This window comes from Mugil cephalus, chromosome 18 (assembly GCF_022458985.1).
Source record: "Mugil cephalus isolate CIBA_MC_2020 chromosome 18, CIBA_Mcephalus_1.1, whole genome shotgun sequence".
NCBI lineage: Eukaryota > Metazoa > Chordata > Actinopteri > Mugiliformes > Mugilidae > Mugil > Mugil cephalus.
Genome location: NC_061787.1, coordinates 23,133,136 through 23,158,809, shown reverse-complemented (window position 1 = coordinate 23,158,809; position 25,674 = coordinate 23,133,136). Strand labels below are relative to the sequence as shown.

General features: G+C 40.3%; 1 protein-coding gene across 1 annotated transcript in view; it reads right to left on the bottom strand.

Moving 5' to 3' along the window:
* LOC125024463 (cullin-1) overlaps nucleotides 1-19,697 on the bottom strand; it is a 47,295-nt gene extending 27,598 nt beyond the window's left edge. The window contains exons 1-2 of the mRNA XM_047612272.1: nucleotides 19,535-19,697; nucleotides 415-762 (exon numbers count right to left, since the gene is read on the bottom strand). Coding sequence (XP_047468228.1) covers nucleotides 415-554 — 140 coding nt within the window. The 5' untranslated portion in view covers nucleotides 555-762; nucleotides 19,535-19,697. The remainder of the gene's footprint in view (nucleotides 1-414; nucleotides 763-19,534) is intronic.
* Between the last annotated feature and the right edge of the window lie 5,977 nt (nucleotides 19,698-25,674).

Sequence of the window (25,674 nt, the reverse complement as noted above, 5' to 3'; positions counted from 1 at the left end):
TTTAATTTTTACTGCAAATGAATATCGGTTCTACATATTGGCTATCAGTTTCGCTTGGTTATTAATAATCGGTATCGGTCCTGAAAAATCCATATCGGTTAATCCCTATCATAAACAAATACAACACACACACAAAGGCTGGATAGCAGTACGTCCTCACTGTACTTAATTTGTCGCTAGAGAGAAATCACAATAATTTCAGACCAACGAGGGGTCTAATCAGACATTGGGGAAATAAATTGGAGAGTAATTATAAATATAATTAGAAGACATTTAGCAAAAAGATATTTTGTTTTTAAAGCTTAGTCGATTATATGGTTAAGAGATTCATACTTCAGGGACTAATTGGCTCTAGAGAAGAGTAAAAATCTACACAACCTTGAGCATAAAATCTGCCTTGGTTTCTCAGGATACGTGTAGAGTTCCATGTAGCGCGACTTGGCCATGCTTTGTCGCGTGTATACCTGCTGGATGCCAGCCCGCAGGTCGTCCCATATCTGGTCGAGGCCTATTTGTTTCAGTCCATGGGGGTTCTGGGTCCTGTTTGATGACATTGTGCCAGCCCTTGTCTTCTCCTCTCCCTACCAATGCCCTCCCTTGCCTGCTCCGATGAGCAAACTCCCCCCAGCTGCTCTCCACAGATGATTTTGGTCCTTACACGCTCAACCCTCAGAGTTTGCAGTCCATCTGGCAGCAGCAGCAGAGCCTTAGGAAGCTGGTTGTCAGTCAAGAGACGGAATGCAGTCCCACTCTTCAGATGACCTGTGAAGGAAATGAAATAAGTATAAAACACACTTTGAAATAATGATCTTTGATTTAGCTGCATTGTATCTAAAGGTGGACTAGTTATTTTAAATTCAAGAATCAAGCAGAATAGCTTCAGCTTTCATGATGGTGTAAGTATTTAGGCTAGTAGGTTATATGGGTATATGTGCTGACACCAGGGCCTGAGCCATGGGGACACAAAGCTGACCAGACCTGACATCACACAGATAATGACAGATTAGTCCACTTTAATGCTTCCCTGATTTCCTCCACCAGTACATTCAAACCAGAGGTCCCAGCCTCCCCATCTACAGCATTAACACTGACCAAAACCAAACTATTTTTTTGCTCTTTCGCTCTATTAATATCTCATATGCCAATATATTTAGGCTTAATAACGATATACGATATAACAGTGTTACCTCTACATTTGTTTAGGAGTGGCAAGCCTTCAAATTTTCTTTCTTTTTTTTTGTTGTTGTCACAAATACACCACCACCGCATGTGTTCACCTACACAGCAGAGTCCCGTTGGGTCGGGTACTAAGGTAAACAACAGATAACTATCTTGCTCAGTATCTACTCTTTGGGAGGGCACGGTGGGGTCTGGGGGTATTAGCACTTTATTTACTAGCGAGGGCATGGCCTTGAAAGTGACATCACGTCAAGCAGCCAGGCACCAGGTCAGAAAATCAGAGGAGTATGATCTTGCAAAAAAAGAAAAGGGCAGCGACTTACCAAGGAAAAAGTAGACGTATTAGCTTAAGATAATTCGTAATAGATTTTAAACAGAATTTTAATAGGAGTTAAATATCTAGACATTCGCAAAATATTGATGGCCAGCTAACGTTACGTAACTTATTGGTAGCTTAAGGTAATTAAATCAGTGTCGTTCAATGTTGCCAATGTGAGTAAACTAAAGCCCCTTTTACATCGAGTGAAAAACCTCACTCAAAAGGGTCGACCCAGGTCAGCAACTCGGCAACCAACCCAGGATTTTATGGGATTTAGTTTCAATCAAACAAATCAAATGTGTTGTTACACAATCATTAATGGAAGTGCATAGGTGAACGCCGACTGTGTTTATATACAGCCTGTATAGAGATCTTCCACAATTTTGTAACAATCACGGCAGTGTTCTGCATCCGAGAAAAAGAGGAGATTTGGCAGCAGATATCAGGCACTGTGCAGGTCACAGGGATTTATTCTAATATTAGCAGTCTTTTGATAGAGCGGGGCTTTGACCGGTACATTTTTCAGGTTATCAACAAACTGCAATGTTATCTGCAATGTACGCGATGACGTATGAGGGAGGAAAAAATAGGCACGCAGCTCTCACAGTGGCAGGTCCGACCCGGGACTTCTAGTGATGTGAAAGCGCACCAAAGGCAAGTCAACCCAGGTCTGAAAAGCTTGACGTGAAAGTGGTTGGCTATAATTGATAGTGTTAAGCTGATATCTACACGCCAAGATGTAACTGCTGACTGCATTTTCAGATGAAATATTTCTCTATGAAGAAAGAGGCTCCTGATGAAGATGATGGTTTGGTATCATTAGCCTTTTACTGACTCATAAATGGTCAAGTAAAAAATTGTGTTCACACTAGTAATCATTCTACAGTTCTTCTGTAGCTCTTCTATAAAAACCCCAGAAAAATTCATTGTTCTGAGCCTGGGTGCAAACTTTGCCACCGTAGTGGCGGTAGAGAAAGGATTACGACAAATTTAAACTATATCTACCAAACTACCAGACTATGAGAAATAGGATTCTCTGGTCTGATTTGACCAAGATTGAACTTTCTGGCGTTAATTCTAACTGGTATGTGTGGAGAAAACCAGGCACTGCTCATCACCTGCCCAATACAATCCCAACAGTGAAACATGGTGGTGTTTTTCAGCTGCAGGGACAGGACGACTGGTTGCAATTGAAGGAGAGATGAATGTGGCCAAGTACCGAGATATCCTGGAAGAAAACCTCTTCCAGAGTGCTCAGGACCTCAGACTAGGCCGAAGGTTAACCTTCCACAAGACAATGACCTTAAGCACACAGCTAAAATAACAAAGGAGTGGCTTTGGAACAACTCTGTGACCATTCTTGACTGGCCTAGCCAGAGCCCTGACCTAAACCCAATTGAGCATCTCTGGAGAGACATGAAAATGGATGTCCACCAACGTTCACCATTCAACCTGACAGAACTGGAGAGGATCTTCAAGGAAGAATGGCAGAGGATCCCCAAATCCAGGTGTGAAAAACTTGTGGCATCATTCCCAATAAGACTCATGGCTGTACTAGCTCAAAATGGTGCTTCTACACAATACTGAGCAAAGGGTCTGAATACTTATGATCATGTGATATTTTAGTTTTTCTTTTTGCTAAAAAATGTCTTCATTTCTGTTTTTTTTACTGTCAAGATAGGGTGCTGAGTGTACATTAATGAGAAATAAAATGAACTTTTTCATTTTAGAAAATGGCTGCAATGAAACAAAGAGTATACTTTCCATACCCACTGTATATCGATATTTTGTTTTCCCAGAAAGTATCGATTATTCAGCTGCGAGTATCAATACATTAAGTCCCATTCAAATCCCCCATGTTCCGCCTGGCACTCCGCTTGCTTCCCATTTTCCCCCCGTTTGCTTTGCAGGAAGAGCGATTAGGTCATCCAGCCGCTAGTGTCGCTGTAGACCATTTCTAGCAAGTTACCCGTCTAGATTCTGTCTTTACACACATGCAGACGCCTTCCTCTTCATGTTTACGCAGTCAGCGCAAGGACATTCAAGCAAACAACAGGAACAGGATAGCGGGGCTTCATCACGTTCACCATACGCCTAAAGTTCATAGATATAAAGACAAGATGCTGCCCCCGTCATCTCTGTCCATTGGAATGATGCATCAACGCGGCCGCCATCTTGGGGAGGGGGAAGCCGTGTCTACTGTATTAGTAAACGGAGGCAGAGGTCTATCAACGATTAAAATCATAATAACTCACTGAATTATCAACCGATTTTCAATCCGTTTGGTTTATTATAAATGCCATACATATATTTAGAATATAGAGTGGTTAAATTAAAAATGCAGATAATGTGCAATGCCACTGAAAGGCTTGTAGGTATTTGTCAAAACAATAAAAATAGCGATATATTTAATAACAACAACAGAGGTTATGATATAATGATCAAAATAAAACACGATATAGTTACAGGAAGAGTATGTGTTAAATAACACTTAGACTTAAACTTAGACTTTAATGATCCACGAGGGAAATTACTTTGTCACTATAGCTTTGTTGCACATAAAAAGTAAGCACTCTAAAAATAACACAAGAAAATTCAAATAAAATAGGATTAGCATGAATTGTGTCATTGCATGGTATTTCCTTGTCTGGTGAGGGATATATAACATAATAATAATAATAATAATAATAATAATAATATTTTATTTATAACATACTTTACATTTTAAGGACAAAACAACTCCATCTGACCAACGCTTGCTTCTGTTTATGTAGCTACAGTTCAGACACAAAACTTAAATGTTAATGTTAAACTAATAGATGGTTTAGGAACAACATTTCCTACTTAGAACAATTACATAGAGTGGCTGATTTATAAATGTCACAAAAACAACCAACCAGAATATTTTGTTTCTGAATGAGTGGAGCCAAACAGAAAACAGAGAAGGTTAGATACTACTGTGTACATGTAGACAGCACTGCTGAAGGACAAGGAATGCAGCGATGGCCATTCACAGCTATTGGGGTCAGAGGCTCAGGACATAACACATCTGCAATAGTTTGTTAGTGTAAGTGGGGAGGAAGAAGAGAGGCCTGCTCTGTTTACTTCCTGTTCTAGCCGCTACCACTAGACAACAAATGAACACTTGATGCCTGAGTGACTTCAGCGATATGGCAGCTAAAAATCAGCAGTCATGGGAAAACAAAATGCTGAATGTTTGGACTTAGAACAAGAAAGAAAATGTATGGGTTTGTGGCAGATTGCTCAGGAATCTCCACACATGGGCATTACAGACCACATCTCTGGGGAACTCATCTCTAAACCTCTGATCTGCAGGACTAACCCAACCACCAGAACAGTGCAGGTATGGTCTGAGGAGGCTTCTTCAGCTCTACAGGACCCCTTTGAGCACACTGACTGTGGAGTGTTTAAAGAGAGCTTGGACCTGGAGGTTTATACGTGATCTGTCCGGGATTATGTGCAGTTTTGCACAGATGCTGTTTTACCTACCATCACGATTTTTCTAAATCAGAAGTCATGCATGGACAGCACTGTGCGTCAGCTGCTCAAAGCCCAAGATACTGCCTACAGGTCTCGTGACAGGCTGGTTTACAGCAGGCCCCATCAAGAACTGCCTAAACTCAGGTACAAGCAACGCACTGAAGAGCACTTTGAAAATAATAACACACAGCATGTGGAGAGGCATCAAGACATTAACAGACTTCAAGTGCAGCAAACAGCGGGTCAGTCTTGATCCCACCCTCCCCAACACCCTGAACAGTGTCTTTTTACGCTTCGATACACTAGCTTTGAAGAAACTAGGCCTCCCTCATAGATGGAGGAGTACATCAGCCTCTTGTCTTGCAGCTTCAACAAATCTGCAGGACCTAATAAAGTGGAAAGTTGCATTCTGAAACTTTGTGCTGACCAGCTGGCAGGAGTTTCTGGGCATTTTCAAACTGTCTCTATTGTGATGATGATGACGATGATGAGACCAATTACAGACAGGTAATGGGTAATTGTTTTGAACACCAGTAAGACCAAAGAGGTCACTGTGGACTACAGGAGGTCCAAGAGGACAGAGCACACTCCTGTCCTCATACAAGGGGAGGCAGTAGAGCGTGTCAACAACTTCAAATTCCTCAGCATCCACATTACATCTGACCTGACCTTTTCTGCACATCTAGTGAAGAAGGCAACAGAGTTTCTTGTCTCGGTGACAGTATGGTGTGGATGCTGCACGGCACAGGACAGGAAGGACTTAGCATGGTTGTTAAGAACTGCACAGGGGATTGTGGGTGGACCTCTTCTAGATTTGGACTGACCGGGTCCGAAGCAGGGCGAGCAGTATTGTTGCAGATCCCATCCACCCTGGCCATTAACTGTCCATATCTCTTCCTTCACAGAAGAGATACAGAAACATCAGAACCACAAACAGCAGACTGAAGCATCCGACCCCGGGTTTGACCCGGCAATGGACCCAGGATTTTAGCTGCTCGGCTTCAATGTAAACAGGAATGCCGCATCGCCCCACTAATTTACATGATGACGTTGATGTATGTGTTAATACACATTTGATTTTATTTGTAATGGAAGCACACAGGTGCAGGACAGTGATTTATTCGAACATCAGCAGCCTTTTGAAACAGCGAGTATTAGACCAGTCCATTCAGCAGATCATCAACAAACTGAAAGCTTTAAACAAAGGACAGCATGGCGGCTTTTTATATGCTGTCGTTAAGGCTGCAACGAGTCCTTGAATAACTCAAGTTACTAACGTCACATTAGTCCAAGGAACATTGTTGGTTTTAATTATGACTAACATTAAGCAGTTGTGGATTTCTAATTTTTAACACTTTTACTTCTACTCCACTACATCTCAGAGACAAATATTGTACTTTTACTACACTAAAATTACTTGACAACTTAGTAGTTACTTTGCAGATTGGATGAGCAGAGGCTTATATGGGGGTGCCATGCCACTATCTGAAGGGTAATCTGAGGAAGTAATTGCCAAATTCAACATTCCACCAGAGAAAATAAAGGCTGTCGTACATGACAACGGTGCTAATGTCGTAGCAAAAGCAAGAATGGGCATCGTTGAAATGTGCAGGACACACCCTCAATTTGGTTGTGCAAAGCTCTTTGGAAAGTCAAAAGGCTATCTCTAAGCGTGTGGCTGCTACAAGAAGCCTTATTGAACACTTTACGAAAAGCAAATTGGCATGCACAAAGTTGAGGGTCAAGCAGAAGCAAATGGGTACCAAGGAGGACATGCTGGTGCAGATGTCTGCACACGCTGGAACAGCACCTATGCTATGTTTTCCAGGCTGCAAGAACAGAGATGGCCACTGACTGCTACACTGTCTGACCCAGCAGTGACCCAGAGAGAGAAACACTACCTGGATCTCAAGACTGACCAGTCTGGCCTGATTGAGGAGCTGAACCAGGTCCTTGAGCCCTTTAACTCAGCCACAGTGTTTATGGGTGGACAACAATATGTCACACTATCTGCATTTCCATATACATATTGTGCACAAAAGTAAGAAGAAACTACAGAATCCAGTTTTTGAGTCACCACCTGTGAAGTCATTCCAAGCTCACGCGAAAGAACAGGTCACAGAAAGAATTAAAGACTTAATGGAGTTCAAACCTGAATCTCCAAACATCACCTTGCTTGCTGCTGCTCTGGATCCCAGGTTTCGAAAACTAAAGTTCTTGCCTGCTGACCAAGCATTCGGGTCAAAAGCACAGTACAAACCATGATGGCACTTGCTGCAAGTGGAAATGGAGCATCCAGCACAGCAGAGGATCAGCATATTACTGAAACATAAAATCCAAATTACAAAAGATAAATAGACAAAACACATTTTTTAACAAAGTTTTTTTTTTGTTGTCAAACCATACCACAGGTCTTGATGTATTTTGGAGAACAACCCCCAACCAAGAAGAATAATCCACTGACATGGTAAAAAGCAAATGCACCATACTATCCAACACTGGCAAAGCTGGCAAAGTCTTTGCTGTGTATTCCAGGCACAACCACATCAGAGCATTTGTTTTCAGCAGCAGGTAACATTGCTTCAAAGAAGAGGGCAAGCCTCAGCCCTGAGCATGTAGATATGATCCTTCCCCTTCCCTCACTGCAACCACATGCTAATGGTTTGCACACACAAGTCAAGAGAGACTGTAAAGGGGGTGTAAGACTCGTGGTACAGTCCACAGCCAAGCATTTCTGTTGAAACGTATTGGTTCTGATTCTCAATGTGAAGTTGCACAATTTAAAGGCAGTGTTTAGGAATCTGTATTTTTTTGAAGTGGGAAACTATTTTATTTTTATTTAATTTTGTGTCTCAGGAAACGTTATGTTTGAAGTCATTTTATTTATTTTTATTTAATTTTGTGTCTCAGGAAATGTTAAGTTTGAAACCATTTATTTTTATTGGGAATTTTGACTGAAACTGTTTACTACTTTGCATAATATGTATAGTGAATAAATGTAATTTTTCTTAAAAAAGAAACAAATTGGTTGTTATTAAATGAACTGTCTTGTTTTCTATTGAATATTTAAAATTGTGCTATAATTAAGCAAAAGTATGTTTTACCCAATTACTCGCCTAATTGATGGAATATTCAAAAGAATACTGGATTAACAAAATATTCGATAGCTGCAGCCCTAGTGTACTTAAATGTGAAATGATGACTTGTATGTATATATCTGTACAGCTCTATTTATTTTTTATTTAGTTTTATTTATAGTGCTTCCTACTGTTTTTATATTTGTATTACTTTAGCCAAGAGCTACCATTTAAAATTTCATTTTGTACACACAGAATGACAATTAAAGATTCTTTAATCTTGAATACCGACAAAAACAATCCCCACAATGAAAATTTGCCATCTTGTGACAAAGGCAAGCTGCTGACGTTGTGTGAGTAAAATTACGACCATAAGTTGGTTAAGTTCTATATGAAATGCTAGAGAGTTTTTAAGTTGAAACAATGGATACAGGAAGTTGTGATTACCACCAGTATTGAAGATGAAGTGCTGACACTGACATTTATGGTAATGTGACAGCAGAAGACAGAACGTTATTTACAAAGATGAAGTCCATTCATTTTTATTTTGGTCAAAAACAAAAAAGGATCCCAACCAGGGGAATTGACTTTCCGCAAAACCCCGCCCTAAGTGGTCAGTGTCCAATCATACATCCTAGCAACCGTTACTATGTAAGCAAGGTCAGTCAGGCTGCCAACCTCCAACAAGCAAAATGGTGAAGTGGTATTAGTTTCACCTGGGACGTCCTGCGATTCAGATATTACCCTCCTAAGTCTGTTTCATGTGGAGCATTTGCACTCAAACTGTGTTTGTGCTGCTTTGCAAAGAGACAACATAGATAACTGGAATTCAAATTAGATAGATAGATAGATAGATAGATAGATAGATAGATAGATAGATAGATAGATAGATAGATAGATAGATAGATAGATAGATAGATAGATAGATCAAATCATCTTCTAATAAATGTCTCAGAGGCAAGTTTGTCACAGACAAATGTATTAGGATTTCCAAGTGATGACATGGTACCTGCTGAAGTGATTTGCTGAAGAAAGGATGCAGAGGAGAAAGAGAGGAAGAAAAGGAGAGCAACGCTCATGGGGAAAAAAAAGGTCAGCAGAGTAAATGAGACTAGAAAATTCCCTCTCGGAAATTTTAAACGGGCTACGGGAGATAATGCCGTGGGTTCTGTCTCTGTCAACATGGGAAAAAGCACACTTTGCCTTATGGTTAGCACAGTTAGCTTACAGTGAGCACAGTTAACCTGATGTTAGCACAGTTAACTCACATTTAGCACAGTTAGCGTACGGTTAGCGTAGTTAGCCTACATTTGGTTCAGTCAACCCACATGTCGCACAGTTAGCACACTTAACCCACATTTAGCACAGTTAGCATATGGTTAGCGTAGTTAGCCTACATTTAGCACAGTTAGCCCACATTTAGTTCAGTCAACCCACATGTCGCACACTTGACCCACATGTCTCACAGTTAGCACACTTAACCCACATTTAGCATACGTTTAGCACAGTTAGCCTTTTGCGTGCATGTTTGTACATCCTATCCTGAGTGTATCTGTAATTGTAATAACAAAAAGGTCCCTGTGTGTTTGTGTGTGCATGTGTGTAGCTCTAATAACAAAGTTACATGTGTTTGTGTGTGGATATGGGAAGGGAGATGAGTATGCGCTTCATGTGCGCATATGTGTAACTGTTTTCAAAAAATTACCTGTGTAAAGGAGGGCGCACATATATGTGTCTAACTGTAATCACAAAGTTACCTGTGTGGGTGGGGAGGTGTGTGTGTTGGTGTCTGTTGTTGTAACATAAATGTGCGGGACACAGGGATCAGCTGTATTAACAGCAGAGACATCTGAGGAGTCCATGATTAAAGAACTGGTCTCAGCTGTGGCCCAGAGCTGCGGCTCAGAGGTTTTCGTGGCAACTCACAGTGGTCATCAATGACGACGGAAGCGCGCGAAGACGGGACACAGAAAAGAGCTAGATTTGCTGCCTTTTCGCTGGTCTCACATTCGGGCTTACAGTGACAAAACGGTAGCTCCTATAAGAAAAACAAGCAGACCGTGGACGTTGTAAGACCTTTCTGAAGACTTTGATATCTTTGCATTGGAGTGAATCGAGAGCAGACAGTTACTTTATCGGGAACAGAGGCTCGCAGTTTAAATTCTGTACGTCTTACTGCTTTGCTGAGCACATTGTGAGAGACACAACAAGTCTGTCTAAAAGGTAACTGCTTCTATTACCTCTTTCCATCGCTTGCTTGACTTGTCATACGGGGTGCCTTTGTTAAATGCTTGTGTTAATGTTGACTGTTTCGGTCTTATGCTAGCTGCTGCCTCCGCCTGCGGTGCCAGTGCCGCTGGACCCCTCGCTGTTTGGCTCTCAGCAAATTGTTTGGGATGCTTCCTCTTCAAATGATTGAGCAGGTTTGTCGTGTTGCCACCTGATGTGCGAACCTGTTGTGTGCAAACTTTGCACAGAACATTTGCCCGCGCTTCATCAGTTGGGGAAGATCCAAACCTTTTCCATATAATGGAAGTGGATTTTTTTTTTTTTAGTGACCAACTCCGTTTGGCGTTTAGCCATGGCTCTCCATGTGGCTACCACTACATACATAAACAAGGAGGCGGGTAAGAAAGCGCGTCACTGCCTGTAATTCGCTACGATTGGTCGGTCAGGTTGACGACGTAATACGTCTGGTGCGTCGGTGCATCAGCATAGAACTGCAATTTATAGAATGTGCCCTAGACGATCCCACGATCTCTGCAGTTTGACAGATCGTCTTATGGTGTCTCATTAGATGAGTTCGCAAGTTAGTCATCTCGTCTTGCTACCACCTATTCTCACTAGGGTCACCTGAGCTGAACTCGAACCCAGACCTCCTCGCTGGGAAGCATCGTTTTCCCACTCCTACATCACAGATTAAAACTTAAATCTTAAATCTGAGATCTAGTTGAATACATAAAAGCATCAAACTCTGCTAGTATATATGTATGACTGTGATTCTAAAGCAGCTTTTGATTTCTGCAGCATTTGGAAAAGCATCTGAGCAGACTCACAGCCCCTTTAGATGGACTTTAAAATCAGTGTCCTGTCACAGCCTCATGCACAATCAGACAGAACTAGGTGGCTCATACAGGCCACCTAGACCACCTAGTGGCTCACTCATAGAGAAATGTCAATAACAGAATAAAAAGAATAAAATTGGATTAAAGGTTAAAATAAGCCAATGTGCACAACCTATAGTTGTAGCAGAGGATCGGGAAAATATGGGGGACGTACAAAAAAACGGTGAAAGTTATGAGAGCAGACGATTAAAAGGAAGAACTGTATGCCAACTGATTTATCCCTATTGTGTGAGGTAAAAGTAAATTTCTCTCTTTGATGTTTGTTAAGATTTTATATTCAAAAAATAAAGTCATAATAAAGTCGCTACCTACACTAGTGTATATCTTGATCTCAAAAATGCCCAAGACCACTTCACAAATAAATTAAGTTTGAAATTAACCAACCTTGTTCACCTGTAGTGGTTTCTATTGAAAATAAAAACACAAACAATACCCTACAAATTGGTAACAAAGAAATAGTGCACTTCAATATGAATAAAGACTTTTGGACATAAAATAATTATGCACAGTGGTGGCCTTTCTGTGTGGAGTGTTCTCCCTAAATTTGTGTGGGTTCTCTCTGGGTACTCCTGCTTCCTCCAAATGTCCAAAGACGTGCTGGTTAGGTTGACTGGTGACGTTGATTGGTGATTCTAAATCGCCCGGTGCTGACCCAGCAATCAACCCAAGATTTTATCAGCTCGGCTTCGATGTGAACAGGAATGCCGCATCCACACAGGTTTTTCGCTCTGAAGTTGATGTATCTGCCCGTTACATTCTGATTTTGGCACTCGACAGCTTGACTGTATTGTATTGGCGGGTCACCATTCCTAAATCCTAGCTGCTGCTCCTTCAAATTTCTTCTCTATTTTTTTTTTTTTTGTTTTTTAATTGTAGCAAATACACCACCGCCGCATGTGTCCAACTTCGAAGGGCAGAGCCCTGTCGAGTAATGTACCAAACACATAATGCTTTAAATAAAGACTTTAAATAGATCATTACTAAACCAAAACCACTATTTTTAGAAAACTTTCTCGTTTCACTGCAAGTTACAACTGTCTCCTCAAAATATTGTCTTTGGTAATACTTAAAAACGTGACAAACATAGACTGAGAAATTGAATAAAGAATTGTCTACAACAAAAATAGATCCACCATTAAATGTTATTAGTTTTATTGTAACTCTGTATTCTAGCGGATCAATCACAGCCTAAGGTCTGTTTTGTTTCCCGTGTAACAGTACGTTGCTAGGAATGGTGCTGGTTTCAGCTAGTTTCATCACGTCAGTCAATGCATTGCGATGCTCTGTCTGTCCTGTCGGGGTTATTTCAACAACTTGCTCATTCTATATTGTCCCTTCTTACATCACACCTGTGAATAAATATATGATATTAATATTATAATTGAATTAATATTGTTTTTTCGACACAGTTTGTCCAATGAATCATCACTGTCATCTGATGTACAAATATGCAACTTGTATTTTAAGCTGCATTTACAAATTTCTCAGTGTATCATAATGTATCAAATCGTGACTCAATACCAACCCCTAGTATACTATACTTTTTTAGTGCTCTACATCAGTGGTTCTCAACTTCTGGCTTCAGGACCCCTTAATCACCCCTTAATGACAAGCCCTGACCCAAATCTAATGATAAACCAAAATGACCAGCAAGTGGCAATGCTAGAGAGGGAACTAATCCCGTCTACACAAAATTTAACTAAATTGTTCTATTCAGTCAACTATTCAAACATTAATCATAAGGCTGACATGACAATCACAACATTTCAGTAACAGCCATTGTTAACAGACTCTGTGTTTTCATACTAAATATGTGAAAAAATAAAGTGCAACTTCTGGGAAATATTAACAACAAATTAAATCATTTTAATTATGTAGCGTTAGCTGAGAATTTTCACTTACTGAAACTATGATAACCAACACTGCCCTTCAGAAAAACAACATTTTGAGTCCGTTTTCACTGTGACTTGAACCCTGATGTCCCTGACTATCCGACCATACGTCTCACAATGTTGAATCAGCATTTTCGTGACATGGACAGCATAAAGCAGTTTCCGATGAGACTGCGCTGCCTCCATGTTTTTTAATTTTGTCTGACAAATGTTTCAAATCCACAAATCCTTGTTGGGTCCATGCCGTATCTCATCCAAACAGCAGGCACAGAAAAGACAGTCATTTCTTTAAAACCAAGAAACATAAAACTTACAATTTTGTCATTTTTCCCTTTGAGTTATTTGAATATCAATTGGCCAGCATGATTCCAGTATTTTAACTAACAACATTTCCTCCTAAGACATTGAGGAAAATGGAGATTAGATTGATCAGAAATCAAGTAATCCAACGCTTCATGCTAAGGACCGCCATTGCTGAACTTCTTCTCCCTCTTCTCAGTCTGGTACCAGCACCACTTCTGACCAATGGACAGCGGCTTGAGGCCTAGTCCAAATGATCAGTGAATTACAGGGGCATGACATGACACCTGTCAATCACTTACAAGAATTAAATAAATGAAAGCGGACCGGGGGCGCTGGGGCTATAATAAATCAGTCCATTTAGAGATATTCTATGTTTTTTTCTGACTTTTTGGTGCTGTTGCTACCCTCGGTTTCACCAAAACTTAAAACAATCTGTTGCAAGTTATTTGAAAAATAATTTTCTCATCTTTAGTACATCCTGGGTTTTGGTTGTCCGGTATTTACCAGACTTTGACCGGTAAAATCTGCCAAAGTCCAGTATTTTTTAACCCTGCCCATCAAAATGTCCAGTGAAAATATTCCCTCCAAGTCTTGAGTACAATTGAGTTTTATTAAAAAAAATAAAAATACGCACTCATACCATCATTGGGCATTATGGCAGAGAAATTACAAGTGAGGACGAGACGCTTGCAGCTGCCCCGCTCATCGATGCCACAGGTGTGCAGCTAGACGCCATCGCTGTAATGACAGTGCTCCGCAGTTACGGAGGCTTAAACATCTCTACAGCCTGCGAATTTCTCATCAGAGATCTTACTGACATCTACCCCAAGTGGGCTAAACTGGCCAAGATAGACTGCGTGATCCATGTCTCCGAATCGCAACAAAACAGCACAGCGAAGTTGCCTGGGGAGAGCAAAGTCTCACGACTGATGCACATTTCAAGCTGCGCAGAGACACTGCACACATTTGATTTTAAAACAGCTGCAGCACATTTCACACTCGTGAAAATGCATAAAAAGTAAAAGAGAACGTGTCAAGAGATTTTTTCCAGTTTGTAGAGTTTTTATTGCAAAACAGCGGACTTTTTATATATTATATTAAGTTGCCAACACGGTGCGTTATAATGAAATGAGCCAGTCCAGATATGTTTTATGTTTGCAAATTGTTGTATCTGAGAAAAGGCCTTCAGTTTCTTTATGTTTTTTATGTAGGCTATGAGTGCAGGCTTCTGCAATATTCATTTTAGAATTGACATATCAATTGACGGCATTCATTTCATTTGATACAGCCTATACCTACATTTCAATAAAAAGAATTATTAATTGACATGCTTTGATATAATTATTTTATAACCATGCAGATCAATTAACATTTTAAGCTCAATAAATTCAGATAATAATTGACCGGAACACTTGTCCAGTAAATTGAAAACCTACTGGTCACGTGGACTGGTGCCAATTTTTTCTAGTGGAAAAACTGATACCAGCCATCCCTGTTTATTATTATTTAATCATTCTGTCAAAAAAATACTAGAAGGAGAAAATATGTCAGAGGACAAGGCAGAAGGGGTGATTTTTATATAAACCATCTATCAGTGGCCTACCCATTTGAGTCAATGACAAGGTTGGGAGACTCAAGGATATTCAGCAGCAGGGAGAAGAGCGTCAGCAATAATTCATGGCAGCTGGTCAGCGGATCAAAAGTTTAAGAATAATAGTAATGGTTTTAACAATAAGCCTTCCACAAACAGTGTTAAATCTTGAATAATCTTTGAGGGTCCTTTTATGAGAGACCTCCTTTAAATTGTCATAACTACATTTAGTGTTTCTGTTCCCTTTAAGAGGTGTACTAAACAAATATGCTCCTCCTCAAACTGATAGATTCTACAACATAAAACAGGATACGAGTATTTCCTTTGTTGCCTTTTGCCACCAGGCATGTTCCACTGAACAACCATGTATGTGTACAGAATACCGGTATTTTTCTTCCATTACAATAAAAAATTTTAATATACCAGTTTAGCAGTGTATTTGATTACAGTGTTCAGAATGCTGCACCGCGAGACATTGTTTCAGATTTTCAATGTAGTGCTTCTTAACATACATGTTGCGACTGCGTCACTGCGAGGCGTGATGAAAATGGAAAGGTCTGAAACATGAAGCAGCAGAACGAGAAGACTTGTGCCAAAAAAAAAGGGTGCTGTGTCGGTCGTTTTGTGTTTTTTTCAAGGGCGACCACGCGTCCCCAATTTCTGGGGACAGCTATAGCTGAAATGTTGCACACAGACTACAAGTATTACGGTAGGCGGTCACACTGCTATTGACATTACAGACATAGCAGTTTAGTTATGTTTAAATATGAATATGTGAAAATAAATTAAACCATAATTGTTCCCATTTCTTTGTAAAATACCATGATATATACATTTTTGGTCATACTGCCCACCCCTAACACATCCCCCCACTCAAACTGGTAGATTGTCAGGATGGAAACATGTAAACAACAAATATGCAAAGGACTACATCAACATTACTCATAACACCCACATTCTGACTTTGCTAATATAAAAGGTCACATGAAAAGATTAAACAAAACTGAGCTCAAACACCATGCTGAAAATCAACAAATGATTATTTAAAACAAGTAAAGCCAAATGCTTGGTTCCATGTCATTCACCTACCCAGAAATGTAATTACATGTCGAATCGATGCAGAGCACAAGAGCTGTGAATGGTCAGATTAGTTGCGCATTTCTTCATTCATGTCCCTTATAGATTATTACAGCTTAAATGCAGTACACAGTACATACTGTATAAATCTGTGAATATAAGCATACATTGTATGTTTTCACTCCATTCCATGTAAAGTTAAACTCACTAGCCAGTGCACCAGATACAGTAGTGAAAAGATTCTACACTAAATCTACTCTTCATGTTCTAGTATTCAGCATGTTTTTAAGATAACCCGAAAGAGCTGTTGAGTTTCATTGTACAGACTATGGTTTGTAGTGCACTGAATTGTGTATTGTACCTACATTTTCGTTTAAGTAATTGGGATAGGCTAAATAACAGAAAACCTTTAGTGTTTAATTCAATCTAGTTTAAAAGCACCACAAAGTACATCCCTCAAAATGATCATACTGTTATCAACCTTCCTGATGGTATTCAACTGAACAGTAGAGCAGTAATGAAGGAGGATTTAGTGCAGGATTGACCTAAAGGATGTTTTGGCAAGTATGCAAAGTTTGTACTAGGGCTCGACGATTACAGCAAAAATAATAATCACGATTTTTTTGATTGATATTGCAATCACGATTAATAAACACAATTATTTATTGATTTCAAAAAAAGTATTTATTGAACTACCAAAACTCAACTTCGATATTGCTTTTTATAGCATAAATGCCCAGCCTCCGTTATCTCTTGCTGTCGCCGGGAGCCGGGGGGATATGGAGTGGTGTTGTAAAGTGTGTCCTCAATGGAGGACTGTGTTGCAGTGGCAGTGGCTGAAGTTGACGCGCTTTTTGGGGTCTTTTACTCCTTCAATACTGGTAATAGACCACTTTATGGCAAAACTTTAAATGATTAAATAAATTTGTCGTGTTTCTTTGGGGTGCAGACACAACAAAAAACTTTGCACTCTCGTTCTGCTCCACGTCCGACAATTTGAAACCAAAATGTCTCCAAATGACTGAAGTTGTACCTTTCTTTTCAACTAAAGGCTCAGGCTGGCTTTCTGCCATGTTGTCAATCGCTCATTCCACAATCGATCCACACACGTCACACGCTTGTTGCAGCTGCACGCTACAAAGGTGCGTTCATGGTGCTTTTACAGCACAGGAACTTGCATACACACCACGCGGCACATTAATCATTTTTATTCAATTACAGTGTTTTTATGATCGTGAGAAGCCAACTCGAAATAAAAATTTGATTAATGGTCCAGCCCTAGTTTGTACATTATAAATATGAAATCTCTTTGCTTATAAAACACCAAATAAATCGTGAAGAAACTAATGTTGGAATTATACAGGCAGTGCCAAATCCATAAAGCCATGTCTATCATTAGAGACTCCCATCATCCCTCCATCTTCTCCTTACTGCCCTCAGGGAGAAGATACTCAAGCATCATCTGTAGAACATCCAAGAACCTGAATAGCTTCTGTCCTCAGCCTGTAAGGATGAACAATAGACTGTACCCCCTGCCTAAATTAACATCATCACTCTTCTTCTAAACCCAGGTCATCGTTTTTTGCTCGATGTGAAAGGATTGACCTGGCAATCGACCCGGGATTTCATCGGCTCGGCTTCGATGTGAACAGGAATGACGTCTCAGCCCGAGTTTTTCGCTCTGACGATGTATCTGCTGTCGCATTCTGATTTTGTCACTGGACGGCCTGTCAGACTGTATCATTCTGGAAGCTCCAGCTCAAAAACAGAGCTAAGTTTTGGTCTACTCCCATAAAGATCAATCTCTGAACAGCAGAGATTTTTGTTCATTTATTTTCAATCAAACAAATCAAATGTGTTGTTACACGATCACTTGATCATGTTTGGGAAGTTGCAACGGCAACTGTGTTTGTATACAGCTTGTATAGCGATATCCCACACTTTCTCAAGGCAACGCACTGGTAAGACTGTGAGATCCACAAGCTGCTCTGCATCTGCAGAGAAGAGGAGATTTCTGCGGGAAATATCGGGCACTGTGCAGAACACAGCGATCTATTCAAATATTAGCAGCCTTTTGAAAGAGCGGTTGTTAGACCGGTCCATTCTTCAGGTCATCAACAAACTGAAAGCGTTAAAAAAATTACACCACGCTGTCCATTGTTTGTGTACTGAAATGTAATGTAATGATGACGTTGTCAACGCGATGACGTATGAGACGGAGGAAAAAAACAGGTACGCAGCTCTCACAGCGGGAGTTCCGACTTCTGGCAATGTGAAAGCACACCAATGTATTCCCTAGTGTACGTAGTGTACTGGCAAATGAGTGTTTTTGATATTTATGTCCTTTGAACAATTCATGTTGATAACACCTTTAAAAAAATTGGACTTGTCTATGTGAAAATAAAGTTGAATTCTTTGTCATACTTGGCTAACAAATAATAAAGGTGACTCCTGACTGTGACTATATGAGTCCGTTTCAAACATGCCAAATTTAAAACGGTATATTCCATAGATCATCTTCTATTTAGTCATCTGTAGAAGCCAATATTAAAAATAAATGCGATATCAACTTGGTTTCAACTCACAAAAATGGGGGAAAATATAGTAGCTAAATAAACTTACAAGTAATTTTCTCAATCTCAGTCTCTAAAAAGGATATAATACTGTAGTTGAATACTGGACGGTTTTACAACTGAGAAATTGGCCCTTCAGTATTCACACAAATCCATACTCACCAATACAGTACGAAATATTATTAATATGTATGTATCTTAACAACCAGATATGCCTGAGATGTTTCAGTTTAATATCATTTAAGTGAGGTAACACAAATTACCATTTTAATCATAAATGATTGAAATTAGCGATTTTAATACAGTTTGACTTTTCCTAGTATTCCAGGAGTGAGAGAGTCTGGTGTCAAATCCAAATCACTACCCATAACGGAGTCAATCCGCTCAGTTTGAGGGCAAATAAAGACATCTTAATCTGGACGCTGTAATCGTCAAAAAGGCAAGACGTAGTTAACCCGCTTCTGAAAATATGTGCGGTGATTATCCTCTCCTGAGCTCCGAATGAGAGCTACGCAACACTGTTAGCAACACTGCTAGCCCTGATTAGATTCTCAAGCTCGATTAGCCTGTTAGCTTGTAGGTAACGTTAGCTCTGCTGCCCAGCCGCGGGGTGGACGAGGTTTAAATCTAAGTAAAGTTTCAACTTGGTTCACATTTATTAACGATTCGGATACAGGCGTGTTATTTTGGTATATAATTAGGACAAACGCTATCTTCGACGAACCAATCGTGAGACTACTTGACTGGTGTAAAATGGCAGCCTAGCTTGTTGGGCAGCTCAATAATGAGTCAGGAAAACAGTTCGCTAGCCGTCTAGCATTAGCCTGCTAACTCTTAGCTACACCGATTTTCGTAAAGAAAAAGAGCGCCGCCAGCCATCCTGAACTGTCTTCTTACCATTGTAAGGCCGTCGGTGTCACTGTATAGCCGGTGTATGGGCGAATTTTCGGATCCCAAACCGGTCTCTCCCGCCGTCTTATGCGTCACTGTATGTGTTGCTGTCTGTTACTAACTGCGACCGATCTACTGCTTCGTTCGCACAAAGATCAGCAGCAGCCACTGAATCATGCTGCCTTCAGGGTCTATCGGAAATATTTTGTCACATCCGCCACAGGAAGACAACAAAGCAAGAAATTATTATACCACTATTAATATAAAATATACAACTGTTCACGATGTCCTTGTTCTATTTGATGTCGTATGTGAATCTTAATCCAATTGTCATCTGCAGCATCGCTTAATATGATAGTTTACTTGTAGTTTGTTGTCAGGATGGTTCTGTTATTCAACATTATTTTCAAATAACTGAGAGAGCTGTTGAGTGAACTGTGTTTTCATCGGCAGGCTGTAGTTTGTAGCACTATTGAAGTGTGCATTGTACCGACACATGTTCCTGTTATTTTGACATTGTAGTCAGCGGGATAAGCTAAATAACAGAAAGACTTCAGCGTTCAATTCAACCTAGTTTAACAGCACAACGAACTGCATCCTCCAAAATGTTCTTCTGTTTGAATTGCCACCTTTCTGACACTGTTTAAACATCAACTGAAAAACAATAATCTCTATTTAAAAATCATAAGCAGGTATTTAGCGCAGGGCTGTTTTATTAGAATAAATTTGTTTTCACTAAATAGCTCAATGCTTTGGCAGGTAAGTGTAGTTTGCATATTTCTTTACAACAAAAACCTCTTACAATCTCAACAAGTAAACATCAGAGGCCACGAGCATCCTGTGAATGCAGCATTAGAGAGAACTACAATCATGGCTGAATAGAACAGCCATTGCAATCATAGACATGGATACCTAGACGTCACATTGAGCGGGTTGGTTGATACGTCAACACGTCCGCCATATTGGATGTGGCAAATCTGCCCCATAAACTAATAAAAGCCAATGGACGGAACTTCATAAAGCGCCTTTCTACAAAGTGCTTCAAGTTAATGCCTCTTTTTCACCCATTTACACACACATTAATATATTTGGGAAACAAATAGTAATTCAATTATTTATATTTGATTTAATTATTTATTTTTAAATTATTATTAAAAAATAAATCATTTTAATTTCAACTAGTCCTGCATACATATCATTATATTCGATGGTAGAGAACAGTTAACCACATAAGCCAAGTTTTTAATACCCTATGCCATAGTACGTCATGGGGACTCAATTGGCACCGAATGGTAGGAAAGACCCATATACATACGTATCAACACGGGTGGCATTGATGAACATTATATTATATTTTAGTTTGTTCTGTTCCTCGAGAAGAGGACATCTCAAAAGTAGGCATTTCCTGATGTGCTTGGAGACACACCACACTGCACAATCAGATGGCGGAAGATGGCCTGGAACTATCTGGCGGAAGGAGCATTATTCCAGCCCCCTAAAACACATACAAACTCCACATTTACATATACAGTTACCCGGATAATATTCATACATATTAGCAACAAGTGACAGCCAACATTAAGAGCCGTTAGCTAGATTTGCGCAACTGTCCAAACAACAACCCATAAAATCCCAAATTGGCATATTTAAACAACATCAACTACAGCTACCAACGGTTCCACCCATTAAACTCCCTTTTCATTCTTACCTGTGAAAAGTAATGCCGTGAGATCTGGTTTGTACTTTAAACCAGTTGGTACACTTCCACATGAAAATGAATGCAGAATCTTCTCCGATCGCTCCACTTTGCCACATCCAAGATGTGGCGGCGACATTGACATATGATTCAGGGCTCAATGCGGCGTCTAGGTATCCATGTCTATGATTGCAATACCTCTCACACATACGCTTCTCGGTCGCCTAATGTGACATTTTAATTATGCATGCCCGAGACAGAAGCACGAGGCTGAAATGCAGTCCCACTCATTTGTGTATTGATATGTTCTATGCAAATAATATAAACACAACATTAGAGTCATCCTAATAAAAAAATGTTGCAATAGTTTAAAGGTCCATGTGTTTGTCTGTGACCTTAGCTCATTGTTGTATTTAAAGTCCCCTCACTGTGATATTAATCGTTTCTCATTCTAATAATGACACGTGCAAGCATTTATGCAGCATGCTGCATAGTGTCTTCATCATGATCATTGTCATCATCTTTATCATTGTCACCAACATTGCAGTGTACCTTAAGTGCCGCTGACTGAATCCAGAGCTGATAGTCTGGGGAGGGAGAGTTAGGCCAACTAAGGAATGGCCCATTGGAGCTATCCCACTATACTGATTGGTTCTGAGCTGGTCACGTCTTTCGTGGACGGTTTGTTTGCTACAAAACAGCAACCTCCATGTCTGAGCAGGCGGCAACCTCCAGGGCTGCATGAACATGAAGCCCATGCGGAAGTGCAAAAACTGCAGTTCATAGAGTGGCCACTTGAGGCTTGCTCCAAAAGGACGTATGGGCACTGCCAGAGGCTGCTAGCTGTTAGCCTTGTTCTCTCTGGTAGTCTTCACCTGACCTGTTATTATTATTATTAGTTTATTGAATTGGGACAATAGTAATAATACATTTTATTTAAAAGCGCTTTTCTGAATACTCAAAGACACTTTACATAAAAAGAACATCAAATCAACAAGACAATATAAAATAGTACACTAAAAACACAACAGGCTGAGCAAAACATTAAAAGCAATTTTAAAGAAGTGTATTTTTGTCAGAGATTTGAAGATGGGCAAGTCAGTACAGTCACGGACTGTGTATGTTTGGGGAGAGAGAATTCCAGATAGAGGGGGCAGCTGCAGAGACGGCTCTGGTGCCCCAGGTTCGGTCCTTGGTCCTGAGAGATGGAGTAAGGAGGTTTGCATCAGGTGAATGGAGCCTGCGGGATGGTTTGTGGTGATGGAGCCTGTCAGTGAGGTAGGAAGGGGCCTGGTTATAGAGGGCTTTGTGTGTAAGGAAGACGGAAGGGGATTTTGAACTGAATACGCTGTGGACCTGGGAGCCAGTGGAGGTTCTGGAGGACAGGAGTGATGTGATCATGGGTGCAGATGTGGGTGAACAGATGTGCAGAAGAGTTTTGGATGTACTGTAGTTCATTTAAAGTTTGAGTCCATAGAGGATGCTGTTGCAGTAGTAAAGTCTGGAGATTACTCTGTAATCTTTAACATTTTTTTCCTGTTTTCCAATAAAACAACGAAATGCCAGTAGATTTACAGATACTTGTGAAAGGTAGTAAGGTAGTTTAGTAATTTTAGGTTTTATGTTTAAAATTACAGTTAATAAAAACCATAATGTAAGATTACATTAATATTATATTTTTAATGCTAATTTCTTGTATTTGTACATCTTTAACTCTAATTTTACATACAATTTTCTGTATGTTTTTACAGGTTTATCACCATTTTCCATAAAACAATGTAATAACTGTAAATTAACATATACTAGTAGTAATTTAAATATTTACCTTTAGAATTACATGTAATTACCAATAATATAATTTACATTATTACTATGTCTTTAAAGGAAATGTAACATGTTTCTTTCATATTCAAATGTAATTTTACATAAACTCGATGTAATTTTACAGATCTTTCCTAATAATTGTACTGAAATTGAAATTGTACTGTATAGAAATGTATATAAAATTACAGAAATCTGTAGTTTTTTCCACAAAATTGCAGGTTATTTAGCATGCATGGTTGAAGTGATTTCATGTTCAGTTGTATGCAGAATGTATGTCATAATGTTAAATAAAAAAATATATATATGTGGTCAAAATGCATTATGCGCTGCCTCTGATCCTCTTGTATCAGGTATGTGACAGTTCCCAGTCTTTTAAGTACTAGTGCCTGAATCCATCTCTCCATTCCTGCCTTGAAATTTCAGATATGGACAGCATCTCCTTCCTGAAAGAACCGATGAGTCACCATGGTCATGATGAAGTTTCTGTGAGGCTTGTTTCTCTTTAATCCGTCTGGCAAGCTCTGGCTTAAGTAAACTGAAATGGGTTCGGATCTGGCGTTTCAGAAATAACTCAGCCGGTGTCCGTCCAGTCACGGTATGGGGTGTACTGTGGTACATGAGCAGGAAATTTGCAAGTTTGTGAATGAGTGAAGCCTTTGCCTCCAACACATCCTTCATCAGCGCTTGTTTCAGAATTTGCACTGATCTCTCTGCAGCCCCATTTGACGCAGGATGGTATGCAGGCACAGCAGTGTATTTGACACAGGGTCTCCAGGAACTGTGTAAATTCTCTTGACACCAGCTGCAGACCATTATCTGATACCACTATTCCGGCAGTCCATACACAGAGAACAGACTTCGCAGCACTTCAGTGGTGTTGTGAGAGGTGGTCAAAGACATGGGAAAAACCAGGAAATACTGTTTATCCTTCTCAGCAAAATCAATGTGAATTCTCTGCCACACTCTTTCCGGCCTTCTCCAGTGGTGCAGCGGTGCGACTGCTGGCATTTTTTGGACGGCTTGGCAGATAGAGCAACCTTTCACCAGCTCTACAATGTCCCCATCATACCCAGGCCACCACATGTAGCTGCGGGTGAGAGCTTTCATGCAGCAGATACCTGGGTGCACATGATGAAGGTCTTCCAGTAGTCTTTGTCGATAACCTGGGGGTATGATGACTCGCTGGCCCCAAAGAACGCAGCCTTGTTCCCCATATGAAGTAAGGCCGCAGTGCTTCATCCCGCACTTGACTGGGCCATCCATTCATTGTGTAGCTCCACACTTTGTTCAGTATAGGGTCTTTTAACATGGCTCTCTCAATATCTTTTGCACACACTGGTAGTTCCTCCAAGTGCGAGAAGTAAAAAATACCTCCCTCTTCTCCTAGGTTGTCGACTGAGGCTCTGGGTAGGTGAGACAAAGCATCCACGTTTGCATGATCAGCTGATCTCCTGTACTCAATATCATAGCTGTATGCCATGAGGATGAGAGCCCAGTGTTCCATCCTTAATGCTGCTATAGTTGGAACAGCTGACTTTGGTCCCAGGATAGTTAACAGTGGTTTATAATCTGTGATGAGTGTGAATTTCCTCCCATACAAATACTAATGGAATTTACTTACTCCAATGATGGCGAGTGCCTCCTTTTTGATTTGGGCGTATTTTCTTTCAGCCTCAGTTAAAATCCTCGATGCAAAAGCCACAGGCCATTCCTCTCCATTTTCCATGACATGAGAAATTACAGCCCCTACTCCATAAGGTGACGCATCGCATGCAATCCGGAGTGGCAACCGTGTGTTGTAATGCACTAACACCTTATTCTGCCTTAACAGCTGCTTTGCATCTTCAAATGCCTTAGCACACTCAGAAGTCCAAACCCACTTAGTCTCTTTTCTCTACAGGTTGCGTAGAGGGTGGAGGGTGGAGGAGTTTTGCAGGAACCGGCTGTGGTAATTAAGAAGACCTAAGAAAGACTTCAGCTCTGTGACATTTGTTGGCTCCGGCGCTTTGTTTATGGCTGCAACCTTTTCATCAGTGGGATGCAGGCCATCCCGGTCAATGCGATGTCCCAGATACTCCACATTGCTCTGAAAAAACTGACATTTAGACAGCTTTACTCGGACACCATGTTTCTCCAGGCGTGTGGGCACTTTGTCCAGTGTTTTTAAGTGCTTCTCCTCCAATAATGCAGTGATGAGAATATCATCCAAAAAACATATCACATGGTCCAGTCCTTGTAGAATCTGGTCCACAACAGACTGAAAAATTGCAGGTGCGCTGGAAACCCCATAGCTGAGACGATGAAATTTGTACAGGCCCTTGTGAGTGTTGATCGTCAAATAGTTCTCTGACTCTTCATCTAAAAGCAGCTGCTAGTAGGCATGAGAGAGGTCAAGCTTACTGAATGATGTTCCTCCTGCTAAGGTAGCGAACAAATCTTTTGTGTTAGGTAATGGGTGTGTCTGCTCTTCAATACACTGATTTATACAGACCTTGTAGTCGCCACAAATCCTAATTGTTTTGTCTGCGTTTGGCACAGTGACTATTGGAGAGGCCCACTCACTTTTCTCGGTCTTTGAAATCACCTTAATTTTTTCCAACTTGTGCAGCTCCTTTTGCAACCACTT